Consider the following 19,567-nt stretch of genomic DNA (forward strand, 5'->3'; position numbering starts at 1 on the left):
AAATCTTGTATGGTACGAAATATTTCCAGGTGGATGCTGTGGCCTAATATGCATACATTTAGGGGGTCCTTGGGATGAAAAAGTTTGAGGACCACTGCTCTATGGCCCCCTGGCGGCCCTCCCTCCCTCCCTGGTTGGAGCCGAGTGAGTCAGGGCCCTGCTGATGTCACGGAGACGCAGACAGCACCGTCCCGGGGTTCTCTCTCTGTCATGCTGTGGATTCTGGGAGAAACGTATTTCGGCCAACAGCCATTTTCGCGTCTCGGCTGCTGCCTGCCTGGCTGTCATCATGGACCATAATATGGACCACATTTTATGAGACACACAGTGTAGAAGAACTACAGTCTGAACTCAACAACACACAGAGACGCAGCAATAAGCGATCGTTTAACTTAATTGATTCAAAGTTGATTTGTTTAAAACTAGATGGACCCACGTCGCGGACTTTACTGAATTATTACCGCAGTGGTCTGTCTGTTGTTTAGTTTGGGGGAGAGGAGAGCGAGCGTTTCCGTTGTTACTTAACCCGCCGGGGTAAGGTTGGTTAACAAACAGTGGATCGTTATTTATACACAGTGTTAAACTACACTATCATCATTTCACCATCTTACTGTGCATCATTATAGCGTCGAAGAGAGAGAGGCGTGGTTTGCATTGTGCTGTCACTGACTGGGATATTTCTCCTGGTCGAGGAGAGAGAGAGAGAGAGCGAAGGAGGGATCGAGGCAGGTAAACAAAAACACTTCTTTCTTTCTACACTTTGTGAATGTTCTTCTAAAACACATACCGGCCTGCTAATTGTTATTAAAGAGCTAGGCTGCATGATCACGGGTGATTGTAGCCTATAGATTTATAGACTCGTAGTCGTAGATGTAGCCTATATTTGTCGATTTTCAATCGGTAGATTGAAAATGTCAGAATCGATACAATTACATCTACAATACAAGAGTATTAAATCGTAGGCTATAGGGTGGACTTGATTGATTTATCATTGAATGACGTATATGGTGGTGGTTTGGTTGTCATCATCCTTTTGTGTATGATCGACGCACCATCATAATAACAAAGGACACTTCCATCCATCCAGGCGTCGGTACGTCGTTGTAAAGGTAATGCAGATGGACAGACAGTCACTCTGAGTCTACAGCATGCCACGATGGGGCACTTTTAAATATAAAAAGGGGACTCGAATGTTTACCAACACTGGGTTACACAACACGCCATGCTGTGATCATTCCATAGAGGACAACACGATATATCGTGCGGTGTTTGGTTATTATGTAGCTGTTGAACGCGATCGGCTCTTGTGAAATGTAGTACCTTTCTTGCATGGATATAATGTTATAATTGCTCCATGGCAGGCAAACCACGAATCGCGTTTGAATCGGCTACAACGTTTATTCTTACCACCTTCAATAAGTCTTTTATTGATTGTCCGTGATGTTTTTTCCTTACTCAGTGCAATTCAACTATATATCTGCGCATCATTATTTATATTTGGGCCTAAAACCCATGCAGCGTCTATGTTTACAAACATCGGATTGGAACCCTTGTTTTAAAGTGTATTTATATATCCAGGTTATATAAAGACAACGGCGGACTGGGTTGATTATTTATGCGCTTTTATGGTTGATGTGTTGATGTTGCGTGATATATAGATAGATAGATAGATACGGCCATTTTCTTTATTATTTGGGACAATTTTTATCGACGGTCACCTTGATTGATCTCCTGCCAAGCCCAAGCCTTTCTCCTCTGTGTTTTTCGCCCCCAGCCAGGCCATTAAAAGGCACTTTGGCCTGTATTGACCACCACCCACGTTGACGGATCAATGCTCTGATGATGAGAAGATTGTATATATAATAGTATAACACGACGCCGGGTGCCTTTCTTTCTGGAGTTTCCCGGCGATATTTAGTGTGTCGCAAAAACGGATAGAATGAACGGCAGGGAGCCGTTGACATTGGTGCATTGCAGTCAATGTGGATGAGGCAGGCAGGCGGAGGGAAGAGAAGGGGAGGAGGAGGGTAGAAGATGAGAGAGAGAGAAGCGCGTGATTTGTGTGTGTGTGTGTGTGTGTGTGTGTGTGTGGGGGGGGGGGTACAGGTGCGTGTCCTCCAAGAGACAGAGAGAGGATGGATGGAAAGAGAGAGAGAGAGAGAGGATCATGGGTCACGGGTCACGCTTCACACAAAGTTGCACAACTGGCTTTTCTGACTATACTGCTGCTGCTGCTGCAATAAGGCGTTTGTTTACAGTTTGTCAATAATAATTATAGTATTGGGCCCTCAGGGGACATCTTGTCGTAACGAGGAAAAGATTGAGTGTTGCTGTAATAGCAGAACAGCGCCTAATCAGCCTATATGGTGGAAGATGCATGATAATGTCACATGTCATTTTCAACTGATTGTGTACTGTATACAGTACTGCATGTCATGTGCTTATTGCTTAAGGAGGAGAGTGACTTATTGCTGCACACAGCTGGCAACGAGGAGGGAAATGTGATATATTTTCTCATTAAATCTTTCTAGCCGGATCTGATCCTCCGTCTCTGTCTCCCTCCGTCGTGCTGACGTGGTTTAATCTATATGGTTTTTGCTTAATCGTACACAAACGCATACAGAGACACACATGCGTGCGCAGCCGCACACACAGAGTGGTCCTATAGTACAGTATACATTTACTGTACTGTCTGTACTTATCCCTTTCCCCCGCACAGAGGCGAGCATCAGCATATTGTCACTGTCGACCAGAAACCAACATGAATATGGTCCTACTGTAGATGTTATATTATAGGAATATTTGAGCAAAATAGTGCTGCACAATTAATTGAAAAGATGGAGATCTACATTCAGACACCTATGCAATCTCACTTTGTGAAGAACGGTGCAGCACTAGTTGAGCTGTCCCATTCATTTGAGTGACTCTTGTGTTTTTGCTACAAGAGAGCGACTTTTAAGAGAGCTTTAAAGTGAAGTATACTTTGATGTTGTCTGTAGTAGTTGGCTCCAGGTGACACATTTTGAATGTAGTTAGTAATGTTCAGCAACTACAGACTAAAGGCATTCAATATTTACATCGAAAAAATTAGAATTGTGTGAGAATCGTGATCTCAATTCTTGTGGAGGAAAATCGAGGTTCACATCTGAGCAAGAATCGTGCAGCACGAGAGAAAAATGTGAAAATTTGATTAATGGAGGAGGCTAGCCGTCTATAAGCGTGCGTGTGTGCATGTACATACTGTACGGTACATGCATGTGTGTTTGTTTGGAGCTAATGATCATTTCCTGTGCAAGTTGCCAGTACGATAACATGATACTTGCACTCGTTTTGTTTCGCATATACAGTATATTTCAAGGCACATTTAGCTCCTACAACACAATGCCTCACTAGTACAAACCGAAAGAAAAGCAACAATAAAGATTTGCATGAACTTCGGCAACAGTCAGTCAGCCAGCCGGGCGAGCCACGGTGGCACAGGGCACAACAAAGCCACGAGGCGCGTCAGCAATCAACTATCCAAGAACAAGTGCAGGAGAAACGCGGACAAGGACAACAGCAGGCAGGGGCACCGACCGTCGAGCAAATGAACCGCAGCCAAGCACAGCACAGTACAGGCAGTGGGAACTAAGCACTACAGCAGTTGGATCACCTTGGCCAAATCCATGGAGTATATGTACGTCATCTAGGGGACTGACGTCACAATCTATAGAGCCGGTTGGTTCGATGCCTCTCGGCGCCCAATGCGAGATTGGTAGAGGTCGACCACAACAATTGGAGCCTGGCGGTCTTGTTTAGTTTCAGAGATCGATTCTACAAATGCCTTCTAAATCCTGACAGTTTTCTGAAAAACCCATGTTTCTATATCAGTGGTTCTCAAACATTTTCAAATATATATGAAATTGGCCGCCGACCCCCACCTGAAAATATGTTGTTCCAGGGACCTCCCCCCGGAAGCAAAGATTTGAGATAAAAACATTCACTCTGAAAGCATATATTCAAACATTTGGGCCACATTTTCATGATTCTTCTAAAATAGCAGACCTACAAGCTTGTAGATCTGCTATTTTTCAATAGCTAAAGTACAACATGATGCTTAAAACACCAAAAGGGGTTCCCGCCCCAAAATGGGTTAAGTATAGTCCCTTTTATTGGTAGCAACCGTAATACCATAATGTTGCTCTTATCTCCTTATTTGAACCTTTGGTGTTTTTTTCTTAAATTAATTAACGCCCTTCTACGTGATCATACAACAGGGTCACAGAAAATCATCCAAAGTATAGCTTTGGAATTTGAATACTGAAAAGTGTTTACACCTGACAGAGACGATATACTGTACTATATACAGTACCAAACCATATAGTTTGTCATTGTCGTTTTACCTGTGTTGTGTTTTACACACAAGCTTGGGGACAATTAAAGAGCTGTTTTGTTTTGCTAGGAGGCCGGGCTGCTGTGAAGCTTTTATGCTTACTCACGGTATATAAATGGACAAAATGATGAAAGTGATCCTCTCACTGTCTTTGTCCCCCCTCTGCCATGTCCCATCCCCCCTCACCTGTCTGTCTGCCATATATAAAACCATAAAAACCGCACGAAAACAATATTGTGCATTGTGATACTGCTAGAATCCTTTTTGTGATATAATTTATTTTCCATATCGCCCCCATTACTAGTGTAAAACCCAGGCGATGTCCACGATGGTGTATCCACGCGAAGAGGCTCTGCTGGAGCGACTAACCCAGGACGAGATCGTCCTCAACACCAAGGCCGTCATGCAGGGCCTGGAGACCCTGCGCGGGGAGCACGCCCAGCTGCTCACCTCCCTGCTGGACTGCGGACAGCCGCCCGCCGCACAGGAGAAGTCTGGCGTGCTCCGCAAGAGCCTGGAGGCCATCGAGCTGGGCCTCGGGGAGGCACAGGTACGCAGAGGAGAGAGGAGATGGATTATCCCATTTAGATCTGATACCAGATTCTAGAAGTGTCTTCTAAATCATGACAGTTTTCTGAAAAAATAAATAAATCTATATCAGTGTTGCATAGTTTCTCAACTACAGGTATTTCATGTCAAGGACCCGAAAAATGTAATTGCCCGCCAACCACCATCTGAAAATATGTTTTTCCGGGGACCCCCCACCTAGAAGCAAAGACGTTTGCTGTGAAAGAATATATATTCAAAGATTTGTGCCACATTTTCACGATTTTTCCAAAAACGAGTGCCGCGCTACGAGCTTATGGTGGTAGAAAATGGAGAGGGCAGACAAAAGGCTGCAGAGAGAGACGGGATGGCGAGGAGGGTTTTAGACATGAAACCAAAGCCTGGCTTGTAACCGCGACTTTCAGTTCCGCCCCCGATTGGAAATTTTATTTAGCTTATTTTCCCCCAGATGCCTGACCTGCCTGTCACACACACATACACACACACACACACACACACACACACACACACACACACACACACACACTCTCATACAGCCTTGTTGGTTTGCCTGTGGGTCTACCTTTAGTCTGAGTCGGAGAGACCGGTTTCTTCTAAATGTAAAAAAGAAAAAAACCATAACAACAAAACCCGAACCCGGCCTGAGCAAAAGCTGTAGATGTGAAATTGGCCTGGCGATAACCCAGAAACCAGATGCATTGGCGTGACCTCTAAGAGGGATATAAATGTTGGGCAGGGTCTTTCTTGACTCGCATGGAGCTGAGCCTGGTAGAGAGAGACCGGTCCATGGGGGTAGAGGGGAAAGGGGGTGCAGAGAGAGAGAGAGGTGATGGAAAGCGAGAAGGGGAGAGAGACTAGGACTGGAGGCCATCAACACAGATACAAAAGGCATTGTGTGAACTGGTTTAATCGAGTTTCAAAAATTTCCACAGTGTGATTGTTCTGCGCTGGTGTGTGTGCTGGAGATTAATGCTATAACATGTCACTGTGTTGGACACATTCATAGGATGTTTGGTAGAATTTAAAGGGGAATTCTACCCACTCTGGGTGTTTGTAGAAAAGGTCATAGGGTGTAAATTCAGGTACAATAGGTCAGAGTCAACTCTCTGCAGATGGTCAGTGCAGAGCTGTAGCTGTAACCTGACGCTGCCAGATGAGGGCGGTATTGCGGAAACATATTCCCCAACACAACACTCATCTGGGATCTCTGACGGAGTTGAGCCCTGAGTCAGATCTGCTTCGTACCGAACCAATCAGCGTGAGCTAAAGGCGGGATGCGGATGTGACGGTATATAGACACGTCGATATGATTGGTTGTGTTTGCACGCCCACACGGTGATAGACAGACGCTCCCATCCAATCATCTACCATGTATCTTGAAAAAAAGGAACAGCCCCGTCATCGAATTTGCTTCCGCGATCCCAGATCCAAATAAGCTGTGAAACAAATTTGTGTAGCAAGCTTTTTGGATCTGGCAGCGTCAGGTTACTGTAGCTGAGCAAAAGATAAGAAATCAGTTGGTTTTGAGTTTTGGTAAGTGATATTTTCGCTCAGCAATGGCCAGTCACATACAGTAGGAAGACAATTATATTATACCTGATCTAGATCTGATCAAAATAAATCTTTTACTAGAGTTTCTGAAAACGTTAGGATTTAGAAGGCGTTTTCAGTCTCAGGTTTAATGGACGATGTTTTTTTGGTAACCAACTTTTGAAACCAGGCAATTCTTTTCAACCATACAAATACACAGACGTACAAATATGATATTACAATAGTATTATCAGAAACACAAAGAGCTAGCCCAGAATTACCATAACAGGTCTGTAACTGTAACTCTGAGTGTTTCTACACTTATGGGGATTCTTGCAAATCAAACATTTGAGAACCACTAGTACTAGTTGGACTCCTAATGTTCCATAGTGTCGTACTAAATCAGCGTCAGTAATTGGATAATAACATTTTCTAAAACGGGTAGTCCCAATACTTGATTCTGATTGGCTGGTTACCGTCACGTGACCGGTGTAAATTCCACCGATAACCCACTCCTTCAATCACTTTATATAATTCGCAGCTGATTCCAGCTGTACTGGGGAAGGGGAGCGCTTGATTGCATTACAAACACATGTCGTGCGGGCGTGTAAGCACCGCCCGGCTCATATGACTGTGAATGTGTGGCTCCAGGCAGCCCCGTAAAGACATCAAGCACTATTCTCCCGTCACATAGCATACTTGCCGAGCACAACAAGGAAGTTATGTGGCTCGCTCTGGTAGCGCAAAGCGTAGCTACCTTTGTGAATTCAATAGTTTTATTAGGTTAATATTTCTATATGTTTGTAACCGTTTTAGTAACCGTTTTGTAACCGTTTTTCTGCCTACGCCCCCAGCCAGTGTAAAATACCCGGTAACCTGAGACCTCTCGTGGCTTATTGCTTAAGTAATGGTGTGTAAAAACTAAAATCAAACACTTGCCACGGACAAGACCAAGTCTTTGCCACGGACAGTCGGACACACCTGTGTCCGTGGCAGAGACTCAACACGTCCATCTGCCCCCCCCCCCCCCCAGGTGATCATCGCCCTTTCCAGCCACCTGAGCGCCGTGGAGTCCGAGAAGCAGAAGCTGCGTGCGCAGGTGCGCCGGCTGTGCCAGGAGAACCAGTGGCTGCGCGACGAGCTGGCGGGCACGCAGCACAAGCTGCAGCGCAGCGAGCAGAGCGTGGCGCAGCTGGAGGAGGAGAAGAAGCACCTGGAGTTCATGAACCAGATCAAGAAGTTCGACGACGACGCCTCGCCCTCAGACGAGAGGAGTGGCCAGAGCGGCGGAGGAGGAGGAGGAGGGGGGAGCGGAGGAGGGGACAACTCCAAGGACAACCTGGACGACCTGTTCCCCAACGACGACGACCAGGGACCGGGTAGGTGGCCTCGGTGGGAGAGGGATTAGACCAGGGACCTGGTACGTAGGTGGCCTCGGTGGGAGAGGGATTAGACCAGGGACCTGGTACGTAGGTGGCCTCGGTGGGAGAGGGATTAGACCAGGGACCTGGTAGGGGGCCTCGGTGGGAGAGGGATTAGACCAGGGACCTGGTAGGTGACCTCGGTGGGAGAGGGATTAGACCAGGGACCTGGTACGTAGGTGGCCTCGGTGGGAGAGGGATTAGACCAGGGACCTGGTAGGGGGCCTCGGTGGGAGAGGGATTAGACCAGGGACCTGGTAGGTGACCTCGGTGGGAGAGGGATTAGACCAGGGACCTGGTAGGTGACCTCGGTGGGAGAGGGATTAGACCAGGGACCTGGTAGGTGACCTCGGTGGGAGAGGGATTAGACCAGGGACCTGGTAGGTGACCTCGGTGGGAGAGGGATTAGACCAGGGACCGGGTAGGTGCAGAGCCTTAGATATAGACAGATTTACGCAAACTCTGTTCACTTCATGGGGCTTCAGTCCAATGGTGGCTCTCCTACATAGACTTCTATTGAGAATGGGGACAACCACCCGGGACAGGAAGTAGGCAGAAATGCATTGGACTAATGCAATTGTTTTGTAGTTAGTATACATAATAGTACAACATAAACATTAAAGAGACTTTAGTTGTTACTGTACAATACTTTATAACAGTTGTCATGTTGCACACAGGCTTAAAATAGCTCTTATTTGCGCCGCCCTCATTAAAAACAATGTATTTCCAACTTGTCTCAGTTCAGGCTGCATGAACAGCGCTCAAGCGATCAAGTTTAGTTCTAACTCCCCTCTGATCATTTCCTCATTACATTTAAGTTAAGCGTTGAGGACTATCAGTAATCTCTCTGCACTGTGTTGCTGATTGCTTGCATATATTCTTAGCCCCTAGAGGGGTAGTTATATAAGGCGCTACTGCATCTTACCTTTTAAACGGGCTACACAGGTCTTAAATAAGTACCACCATTTTTGCAACGTTTACAGTTTGCATAATTAATGGCTGAGTATATCTGTTTTTATTTTAGTGCCTCAATGTACCACATATTGCCAATCAATGTGTAATTACTTACGCAAGCAGAGCGCGCAAGTAATCGTTTCGCTTGGTCTCTTCGAAGTGAAGCCAAGTTTTCTTCAACGGTAAATCTGTGCCTGGTTTGCTGGGACTAGTTACAACATTACGTCATCCTTGAGAGAGTACATGGTGTGTATATGACGTAATGTTGTAACTTGTAACTTGTAACTTGTAACATTACGTCATATACACACCATGTACTCTCTCAAGGATGACGTAATGTTGTAACTAGTCCCAGCAAACCAGGCACAGATTTACCGTTGAAGAAAACTTGTCTTCACTTTTTGGAACCAAGTAACCACAGTATACTGCTAATCAAATTACAACTACATACTCTGTATGTAGTTACTTGCGCAAGCAGAGCGCGCAAGTAATCATTTCGCTTGGTCTCTTCGAAGTGAAGCCAAGTTTTCTTCAACCGTAAGTCTGTGCCTGGTTTGCTGGGACTAGTTACAAGTTACAAGTTACAAGTTACAAGTTACAACATTACGTCATATACACACCATGTACTCTGGTCCCAGTTCTCAACGATGACGTAATGTTGTAACTGGTCCCAGCAAACCAGGCACAAACCTACGGTTGAAAAAACTTGGCTTCACTTTTTGGAACCAAGTAACCACAGTATACTGCTAATCAAATTACAACTACATACTCTGTATGTAGTTGTAACTAGAACAACTACATACAGTCTGTGCCTGGTTTGCTGGGACTAGTTACAAGTTACAACATTACGTCATATACACACCGGGTCCGCGTCAATATGCCGACGGTCCATTGGTCCGATCGACAACCTACCTCAAACCCTCACCCTAACCCTAACCTCCCCCGGGGCAGACACCTAAACCTAACCACCCACCCTCTCCCGACCCCCAGCGCACCTCGGACCAATGCTCCTTCGGAGCAATGGTCCGTCGGATCATAGGGTGCTTCCCATACACACCATGTACTCTGGTCCCAGTTCTCAACGATGACGTAATGTTGTAACTGGTCCCAGCAAACCAGGCACAGACTTACGGTTGAAAAAAACTTGGCTTCACTTTTTGGAACCAAGTAACCACAGTATACTGCTAATCAAATTACAACTACATACTCTGTATGTAGTTGTAATGTGATTTGTAATTTGTAAATCTGTGCCTGGTCTGCTGGGACCAGACTACACAGATGACCATATCTCTTACGTCATCACTGAGAGCTAGTCATACATATACACACCGTGTACTCTGGTCCCAGCTCTCAACGATGACGTAATGTGGTATCTGGTGGGACCAGATTACACAGATGACCATTTCTCTTACGTCATCACTGAGATACAAATCCAACTACAGATTTCGGAAGTATTTTAGATCATGTATATTTCAACAAATTTGAAAGTATTATTACAGAAATTGAAGTTAGAGACATATATTACTCTGATCATGATTTAGTATTAATATCACTATAGTACAAAATGAAATACATTTAAAACAATTGACAATTTACAATAAGTAATAAAATAATTACACTGTATAATATATTTTAGTTTATATACCAGTTTATATACCTTTTTTTTCATCACATATCAATGATTCATTTTTCTGTAAAAAAGTAGTTAGGTAGCAAATAGTTACACGTAATGATTATACATTTCAAACGTTCCTTCACAGAGATACTGAGATGTGATAGTTTCCAGTGGTCGAAAGTACTTGCGCGCTCTGCTTGCGCACTAGTAGGCCATTTATGGCCTACTAGTGTGCAACAAGCAAGTATGCACTCGGCAGAGTGCAGTTCTAGTTGGTATTATTTTTGGTAAACTTTAATTTGAACAAATTCTCTTCATAATTATTTAAAGTCAAGGAATGATGTGTGCGTTTACGCTTAACACATTAAGACCTGAGGTCGATTCCAAAAATGCCTTAAATCGTAACGTATGTTGCTATACAGTATCAGTGGTGCTCAAACCTTTTCATTTCAGACCTTTTCATTTGGCTGCCGACCCCAATCTCAAAATATTTTGTCCTAGAGACCTGGTCTCTAGGAAAGATTGGTCTCTGAAGCAAAGATTTTAGTTAAAAAAATGGTCGCTTTAAAAAATATATATTCAAAGATTTGCACAAATGTTCACGATAAAAATAATAAAAGAATAGCAGATCTACAAGCTTATAGGGCAGCACAAAGTGACACGCTAAGAGCTTGTACATCTTGCTATTTTTGAATAGTATAAAATAATACTTTAAGTCTGAAAGGAATGACAGTTTCAATGTGTGAACTCATGGAGCTATGTCCGTTCTCCCGGTGGTTCCTCCCCCACACACAGCCCAGCCCAGTGGGGAGGTGGCAGCTCAGCAGGGGGGCTACGAGATCCCGGCCCGGCTGAGGACCCTCCACAACCTGGTGATCCAGTACGCGTCCCAGGGCCGCTACGAGGTGGCCGTGCCCCTCTGCAAGCAGGCCCTGGAGGACCTGGAGAAGACCTCTGGCCACGACCACCCCGATGTGGCCACCATGCTCAACATCCTGGCCCTGGTCTACAGGTGAGGAACGCACACTTGTCCTCAACACACACAGTGATTCTCAAACCGCTTTCCTAGGCTAAAGACCACCCAAAAATGATATGTATTTGGACGGCGGACCCTTCTGTGCATTTAGCAAAATGTCCATAAAGTGGCAGAACTCTGAATCCATCCATCCATTTTCAACCGCTTATCCGTAGTCTGGTCGCGACAGCTCCACCAGAGAGCTCCAGACTTCCCTTTCCAGAGCAACATTAGTAACTTCCTCCTGGGGGATCCCGAGGCGTTCCATGGCCAATGAGTCGATGTAATCCCTCCAACTGCACCTTGGTCTGCCCCGGGGTCTCCTCCCAGTGGGACGTGCCTCGAGGACCTCCCTATAGGGAGACGCTCGAGAGGCATCCTAACCAGATGCCCGAGCCACCTAAGCTGGCTCCTTTCCAGGCGAATAACTCTGAATGTAAATCTTAATTTAATCGTTGTTGCTCTTTGTCGTTCGCCAGAGACCAGAACAAGTACAAGGAAGCGGCCCACCTCTTGAACGACGCCCTGGCCATCCGAGAGAAGACCCTGGGGAAGGACCACCCAGCGGTGGCCGCCACCCTCAACAACCTGGCTGTGCTCTACGGCAAGAGAGGCAAATACAAGGAGGCAGAGCCTCTCTGTAAGAGAGCCCTAGAGATCAGGGAGAAGGTACGGGAGGAACACATTATACTAAACTACACCTTAAATGTCCAATGTATATCGCCGCTGTCGGGCTGCAGAAACCTCTCTGTATTTTACCTTTTTGTGTTTTGGTGTTTATTTATTTTGTATTTTTGTAAATTAACACCCTTTTTTATTTAACCTTTATTTAACCAGTAAAAACACAATGAGACTGCGTCTCTTTTACAAGTGGGAACTGGCCAAGTGGCAGAAATAAAATTACACTTTAATACTACATCATAAATGTCACATTTTGGAACAGCAAATAAAACATCCATGATACACCTCAAAGTACCTATGAAATAAATACAACAAATCACCAAAGTCCTAATCTTTTAGTAGCAGAGCAAAATACACAATGTACAAAATCATTCTAGTCATTCACACAAAAGCAGCAGATCTACAAGCTCAGTCAAAAAGCGTCACGAATCAACCTGTTTTGATGCTACTGCAAATTGATGCTTTTTGTCCTGACCCACTGTGACTTAACACATAGTCCTGCTTCCATCTCTCTCCCTGAACATCATGATCAGGTTCTAGGGAAGTACCACCCGGACGTGGCCAAGCAGCTGAACAACCTGGCTCTGCTGTGTCAGAACCAGGGCAAGTACGACGAGGTGGAGTACTACTACAGGCGGGCCCTGGAGATCTACGAGTCCAAGCTGGGAGCCGACGACCCCAACGTGGCCAAGACCAAGAACAACCTGGTGAGGAGGAGAGACCATTAAAGACTCGTTTATAATTATACTTAGTCCCTATTCAAGGTTGTACTTCATTGTTACATCTTGTGTTCAGATGGTAAACCTTATTTTAACCTAACTAACCGGGATCCTTATTTTCATTTACTTTAACGTAGTAGCATACAATAGACCATTTTACAGAACATTTTCGATAATACTAAAGCAGTGTAAAGATATAACAAAAGTTTGGTATTTTGTCCCATTTCAGGCCACATGTTACCTCAAGCAGGGGAAGTTCAAGGACGCAGAGTCTCTGTACAAAGAGATTCTGACCAGAGCGCACGAGAAGGAGTTTGGTTCCGTCAACAGTGAGTAGTCAATTCAATTCAATTAAATTCAAATGCCTTTATAGTTTATATCAGTGGTTTTCAATCATTTTCCATCTGCATCTCCTCTGAGTTATTCATTTATTCACAATATCACAATAAACAATACAATACTTTCCCTGACTACTGCTGCACTGTCCATTTAGTTATATTTATCCAGTAGGCCTATTTATAATACTGTATCATCATATTCAGCATTTAATACTGCACTGTATTTTACTGTCACTGTATACCATATACATTCACGGTTGACATGTTCCTTGTTCAGATGTTTAACGATATTTTAACTCTATATTTTGGTTTCATTTTACGCTCTCAAGAGTTAAAGATCTAAGGGTCCATTAGGACGATTAGGTTACCAACTCTATCATTTAGCTAGGGACCACCTGGAACCCCCTCAATGACCACTGGTGGTCCCCAGACCACTGGTTTGAAAACCATTGCTTTATTGGCATGAGAAAATACTGCCAAAACAAGTGGAGCTAAAAAAATAATCTAAAAATCTAAACAAAATCTATGTACAATTGAAAGTCAGAATCTTCACCATAAATCAATACAGAGATCACTCAGATTATTGTGCAGGAATACACACAATGGTTAGCAGCTACCCACCCTGCTGCTGAGACAAACGCTAATACATTAGCTTAGAGTTGTCCCAGTCAGCTGGACCCACTGATGCTGTTACAGCACTTAAGTGCTGTAACAGCCTGGGACATTAGCACTGCATGCTCTCTGCTAAGCAGAACTGTAACACAGCCTGGGATATTAGCACTGCTCTCTGCTAAGCAGAGAGCCGCCTTCCCTTCCATCTTATGTTGTGCCCGATGATTATTTTTCTATTCCCGCCAAGGGGGGGGGTTCCTGACTCAGTGTCTAAGCATAGGGGGTGTTTGTTTCCTTTGTTAAAACCCATTTAGACCTGAGATTCTTTAAATGCCTTCTAAATCCTGACAGTTTTCTGAAAAACCTATGTTTCTATGTCAGTGGTTCTCAAACATTTTCATGTCAAAGACCCTCAAGATTATACGTATGTAATTGGCTGCCGACCCCCATCCGAAAATGTTGTTCCAGGGACCTCCCAGAACCAAAGATTTGAGTTGAAAAAATTCGTTCTGAAAGAATATATATTCAAATATTTGCGCCACATTTTCACGATTTTTCAAAAATAGCAGACCTACAAGCTCGTAGTGCGCGGCACTCGGTGCCACGCTATGAGCTTGTAGATCTGCTATTTTTCAATAGCTAAAGTAGAACAGAATGCTTAAAACACCAAAAGGGGTTCCCGCCCGAAATGGGTTAAGGGCTACACAAATAAAGTTGAGTTGAGTAAATTAAATCTGCGTGAAAGTAATACACACAATCAGGGGTCAAATTGAATAATACTTTTCTGTGTGGGCAATGCATTCAGATTGTATTCCTTGTATTATTGCTGCTGCCCTGTGATGATTTGTGCCTTGTCATGCTTAGTTACCTTTGCTGGGGGAAAGGATTAAGTGTTGCTCTGTAACATGTGCGAAGCCGCTTAATGGCCCTAAGCCTATCAACCCTTTACCAACTTGCACGCTCAACACACGAGTGACCACAGTTGGTAGTGCTGTCGCCTCACAGCTAGAAGGCCCTGGGTTCGATTCCCGCTCGGGGCACTGTGGGTGCTGGCGGCGTGTTTCCTCCTCCGCGTCATCAGTGCCCATACCCGAAGGCAGGGTTGGCGAAAGGGGCCTTTCTGTGTGGAGTTTGCATGTTCTCCCCGTGTCCCCTAGGGTAGGTACCCTCACAAAAACATGCAGTAATCCTGGTCTCTAAACTGCCTCCCCCTGGCCGGCCGGGGCGCCTGATGGAGGGGAAAGAAACTGGTTGGAATAACGTGTTCCTTCCACGCGCTACGTCCAACCAGGGAAACTCCCCCCTGTCAGGTGTAAAGGAGCAACTTGGACACTCAAGCATGAAGGAAGCATGAGTTAAGTCCGTTGCTCTCCCCAGGTTGGCGGAGGGTGTGTAGAGCCCAGGATCACAGTAGATGATTGACACAGGGGTGAAAAATGGGTTACAAAATCGTGGGATAAAAAAAAATAAAAAAAACACACGAGTGACCTGCCACAAGAATGTCATTGCATACCCGATTATTATTCTTTGTTGTACATCAAAAAACAATAATCGTCAATCTACAAGCTCATCACATCACGTTGTGAGATTGCCTGTTCTCACAGAATGTTCACCTATTTTTGTTGAATAAAAATTATGAACAGAGTAATTATAAGGATGCATGGTTCATGTGGTTAAATAGACAGCAGGGGTGCCCAAAAGGTAGATCGTGATCTACCAGGAGATTACAAAGGCTGTGCAGGTAGACCACATTGACATGAAAAATAAGAATTAAAATATAAAAAATCAAAAACTCCTCTTTTTGGCATGTGCCACTTGAATATGACTTGATAGACTGACATCAAGCAGGGCCTGTCACCTTCACGGCTTCTAGAGTGCAATGCTTTGTTTTCAAGAGTGTTGCGCAAACTTCAGTAGAATTATAAAGTTACATAAAAATCACCCGAAAACCTACAAAGGGCTATTTCCATAATTTTTCATTCAGCGATAATAATTTGAGTAGATCTTGTTGAGCTGATCATTTTAAAAGTAGATCTCAAGTCAAAAAAAGTGTGGGCAGGCACCCCTGTGCTCCAGTATAGAGATTGGCCTCCATCTTCGTATCAAATCACAAAGCTTGTCGTGGGAGTCCCCCGCCCCCATCATGTGTTCCTTTTTGCCTATTCAAGTAAATAAAGTCTGTTGGTTCTGGTTTTCAGCTCCGCTTTGTAATTGCTGCTTTCAACGTTTCGATCACAAGATCTTCATCAAGAATGCGTGTCCCCCCCGGCCCAGGCGGTGGTGTAACCGTCTGGGCACACGACTGGTAATCCAGTCGCAGTGTGCCGCGGGTTCGACTCCCAAGGCCGACACGGCCTTTACTGCATGTCTTCCCCCATCTCTCTCCCGTTTCCTGTCAGCCTATTACTGTCTGTCCCTTAAAAAAACCAATAAAATGTGTAAGCCGCAAAAAAAGATATATAAAAAAAAAAGATGCGTGTCCCGATTTACTAGGGCATTAAGCGACTAGTAAATCCACTAGTCGACCTTGTTGGTACTAGTTGACTAGTTGATAAGAAAATAAAAAAGGGGGTGGTGGTGGGGGGGGGGGGGGGGGTCACCAATGTACACAGATTTTAAATGTACAAATATTTATTTCCAAAAACCTAGTCAACTAGTAAAAATGACTAGAAGTGAATGCCCTACGATGTACCCATCATCAATGCTGTTCAAAGCTATTCCAATCCAGACGCTTCCACTCTGTATCATATATTACATGCTAATGCTCCATCTGTTGTTCCGTTGCAGACGACAACAAGCCCATCTGGATGCACGCAGAGGAGAGGGAGGAGAGCAAGGTTGGTGATTTGGACCGACCTGGCGTCTGTCTGTCTCTCTGTGCCCACTGAAGTAACCCGCATAACTGGCGTCTGTCTGTCTCTCTGTGCCCACTGAAGTAACCCGGGTAACCCATTAGGGATATGGATGAGACAACTAACTAATAATGATGATGTGTGAACAAGTCGACTGGAAATGTCAGCGTTCTAATAGGCTGTGTAACAGAGTAATGGGTTAAACGTGACTTCATGAGACATTGACCCTGCATGCCTCTGTCTAACACTCTCTGTCTGTTTATCTGTCCGTGTGTCTTATGTCATATGTTCCTTCTGTCTGTCTGACTCTCTCTCTCTCACAATTTCAAATTAAAAATGCTTTATTGGCATGATAAAATATGTCTTACATCAGTGGTTCTCAAACTTTTTCATGTCAAGGACCCCCAAATTAACTTATTTGCCCACGGACCCCCATAAGAGATGGTTTCTACGGAAACATTCGCAAACATTAAAATTTCAAGGACCCCCATTGACATGCATTACAATATGGTCCCCCATTTAATGTCATTTCTATTTCTGGGACCCCAATTCATATTGGTCCATTTGAGGGTGTACAAATGGACCAATGGTCCATTTGTACACTCTCTGAGTTACAGACCCATAAGGGTCCATTTGGTTCCATTTGTACACTCTCTGAGTTACAGACCCATAAGGGTCCATTTGGTTCCATTTGTACACTCTCTGAGTTACAGACCCATAAGGGTCCATTTGGTTCCATTTGTACACTCTCTGAGTTACAGACCCATAAGGGTCCATTTGGTTCCATTTGTACACTCTCTGAGTTACAGACCCATAAGGGTCCATTTGGTTCCATTTGTACACTCTCTGAGTTACAGACCCATAAGGGTCCATTTGGTTCCATTTGTACACTCTGAGTTACAGACCCATAAGGGTCCATTTGGTTCCTAAGTCCTAACTATCATTTGTCGCGCTATCGAGAAAGCGCAAGTTTTTGTCGCGCTATCGACTCGAGGAAGCGAGAGTTTTTGTCGCGCTATCGAGGAAGCGAGAGTTTTTGTCACGCTGGGTTCCCGGGACCCCACTTTGAGAATGACGGTCTTACATTGCCAAAGCATACATTACATACATGTAAAACAAGTTATAACATTGCTCTCTCTCTCTCTCTCTCTCTCTCTCTCTCTCTCTCTCTCTCTCTCAGGGTAACCGTAAGGACTCCGTAGGTCCCTATGTGGAGTATGGGAGTTGGTACAAGGCCTGCAAGGTAGACAGGTGAGCGTTGTCATTTTACTGTACATACATGATACAGTATGTACAGTAGCTTGCGGAGTTAGTTCAGTCAGATATACTCGAGTGGCTTCATGCTAATGTGCTGTATGCTCAAGGGCGCATACATACTCGAGGGGTTAACCCATTTATACCTGGGAACTTCTTCTATATCCTGACAGTTTTCTGAAAAACCCATGTTTCTATGTCAGTCGTTCTCAAACATTTTCATGTTTCAAGGACCCCCAAAATTATATGTATTTGGTCGCCGAGCCCCATCTGAAAATATGTTGTTCCAGGGACCCCCCAGAAGCAAAAATTTGAGTTAAAAACGTTGGCTCTGAAAGAATATATATTCAAAGATTTGCACTACATCTTCACAATCTTTCAAAAATAGCAGACCTACAAGCTCGTAGCGCGGTAGTGCCACACTATGAGCTTGTAGATCTGCTATTTTTCAATAGCTAAAGTATTACATAATGCTTAAAACACCAAAAGGTGTTCCCGCCCAAAATGGGTTGAGGCAGCTCAACTAGACTGTAGGCATTCTTCTCGCCTTCCTTCTGCATATGATTCCTGGCTGTTATGCGATGTTATACCACCACCCCAGCACCACCGGTGGGCTCTGCTATTTCTGTTCCCCATGGGGGGGAGGGGGGGTTAATTTAATGATGGTGTTTAACACCCTTAGCGCCAGCCAGCGGCGTTACCCACAGGATAAGCTTTAAATCAAAATCGACCGGCAGAAGCCAAACACATACCTCTACTGCTGCCCTAGGCAAAGCCTTCGTCCCTCCAGGCACAAGGCGAAATGCGCACGCACCCCATTGGAATCCATTCATTATGATTTATTTCCTGCCTGTTTTCTCTGAAGAATACTCCAAAATCCTTCTTTTTGTCAAATTATATGCACACTTGTATTCTCATTCTATAATAAATATTGGTTTAATAAATGTATTTGTGAGTTATCTGACTGAAATAGGGCTAATGCTTGACGACACTGTTCATGAAGTACTGAAGGTGGAACTGCATCGGGGTCATTTATAACAGATGAATGTGTCGTACCTCCTCGCCAGTGCGGTCACCGTGTTTAGAGACCATGTGCAAATCTCAGTTTCACCTGCCTTCAGTTCATACAGTAGGACGTCATGAGTAGTCAAATAATCAGCAAATCTGGTTTCTGTGGTGAGCTGACGTAGCATCCCATCCCTCTTCCTAATTAGAATTTGAGAGTGCAGAACATTATGTTCAGGTCACGCGTACCACTAAAGTTAGCCTGCCTTCTGAGTGCCTGCGTAGCAGCGTGAGGAGGACAAGTGAAAGACCGTTTCAGTTGCCGTATAGCTGTACTTACAATACATTTCGGTCTGGTCTGCAGCAGCAGAGCATGAAGCTCGGTACAAGGACAAGCTAATGACACAATGCATTGTGCTGTCGGCTCAGCTCAGGTACTTTTGGCAAGCGATACTGTCATGATGCGACAGAGGGCAAATTAAATTCAATGTTCGTGTTTGCGCAAACACTCAAAACTGGCCATTCATTCAGTCAATGGCTGTCAATGTTTGTGTTGGGACAATGTTTGTCAAAGCTGGATATAGGAGGGGCTAGCGCCCAACAATAATAGCCAATCACACATTGTGAACTCA

General features: G+C 44.5%; 1 protein-coding gene across 1 annotated transcript in view; it reads left to right on the forward strand.

Annotated features, from left to right (window-relative positions):
- Nucleotides 1–641: 641 nt before the first annotated feature.
- Nucleotides 642–19,567, forward strand: part of klc2 (kinesin light chain 2) — a 25,553-nt gene continuing 6,627 nt past the window's right edge. The window contains exons 1-9 of the mRNA XM_080792159.1: nucleotides 642–729; nucleotides 4,677–4,922; nucleotides 7,503–7,848; nucleotides 11,255–11,471; nucleotides 11,954–12,143; nucleotides 12,689–12,862; nucleotides 13,104–13,203; nucleotides 16,612–16,661; nucleotides 17,857–17,927. Coding sequence (XP_080648285.1) covers nucleotides 4,692–4,922; nucleotides 7,503–7,848; nucleotides 11,255–11,471; nucleotides 11,954–12,143; nucleotides 12,689–12,862; nucleotides 13,104–13,203; nucleotides 16,612–16,661; nucleotides 17,857–17,927 — 1,379 coding nt within the window. The 5' untranslated portion in view covers nucleotides 642–729; nucleotides 4,677–4,691. The remainder of the gene's footprint in view (nucleotides 730–4,676; nucleotides 4,923–7,502; nucleotides 7,849–11,254; nucleotides 11,472–11,953; nucleotides 12,144–12,688; nucleotides 12,863–13,103; nucleotides 13,204–16,611; nucleotides 16,662–17,856; nucleotides 17,928–19,567) is intronic.

The sequence above is a fragment of the Protomyctophum bolini genome (genome assembly GCF_963924005.1).
Source record: "Protomyctophum bolini genome assembly, chromosome: 20".
In the NCBI taxonomy this organism is placed as follows: Eukaryota; Metazoa; Chordata; class Actinopteri; order Myctophiformes; family Myctophidae; genus Protomyctophum; species Protomyctophum bolini.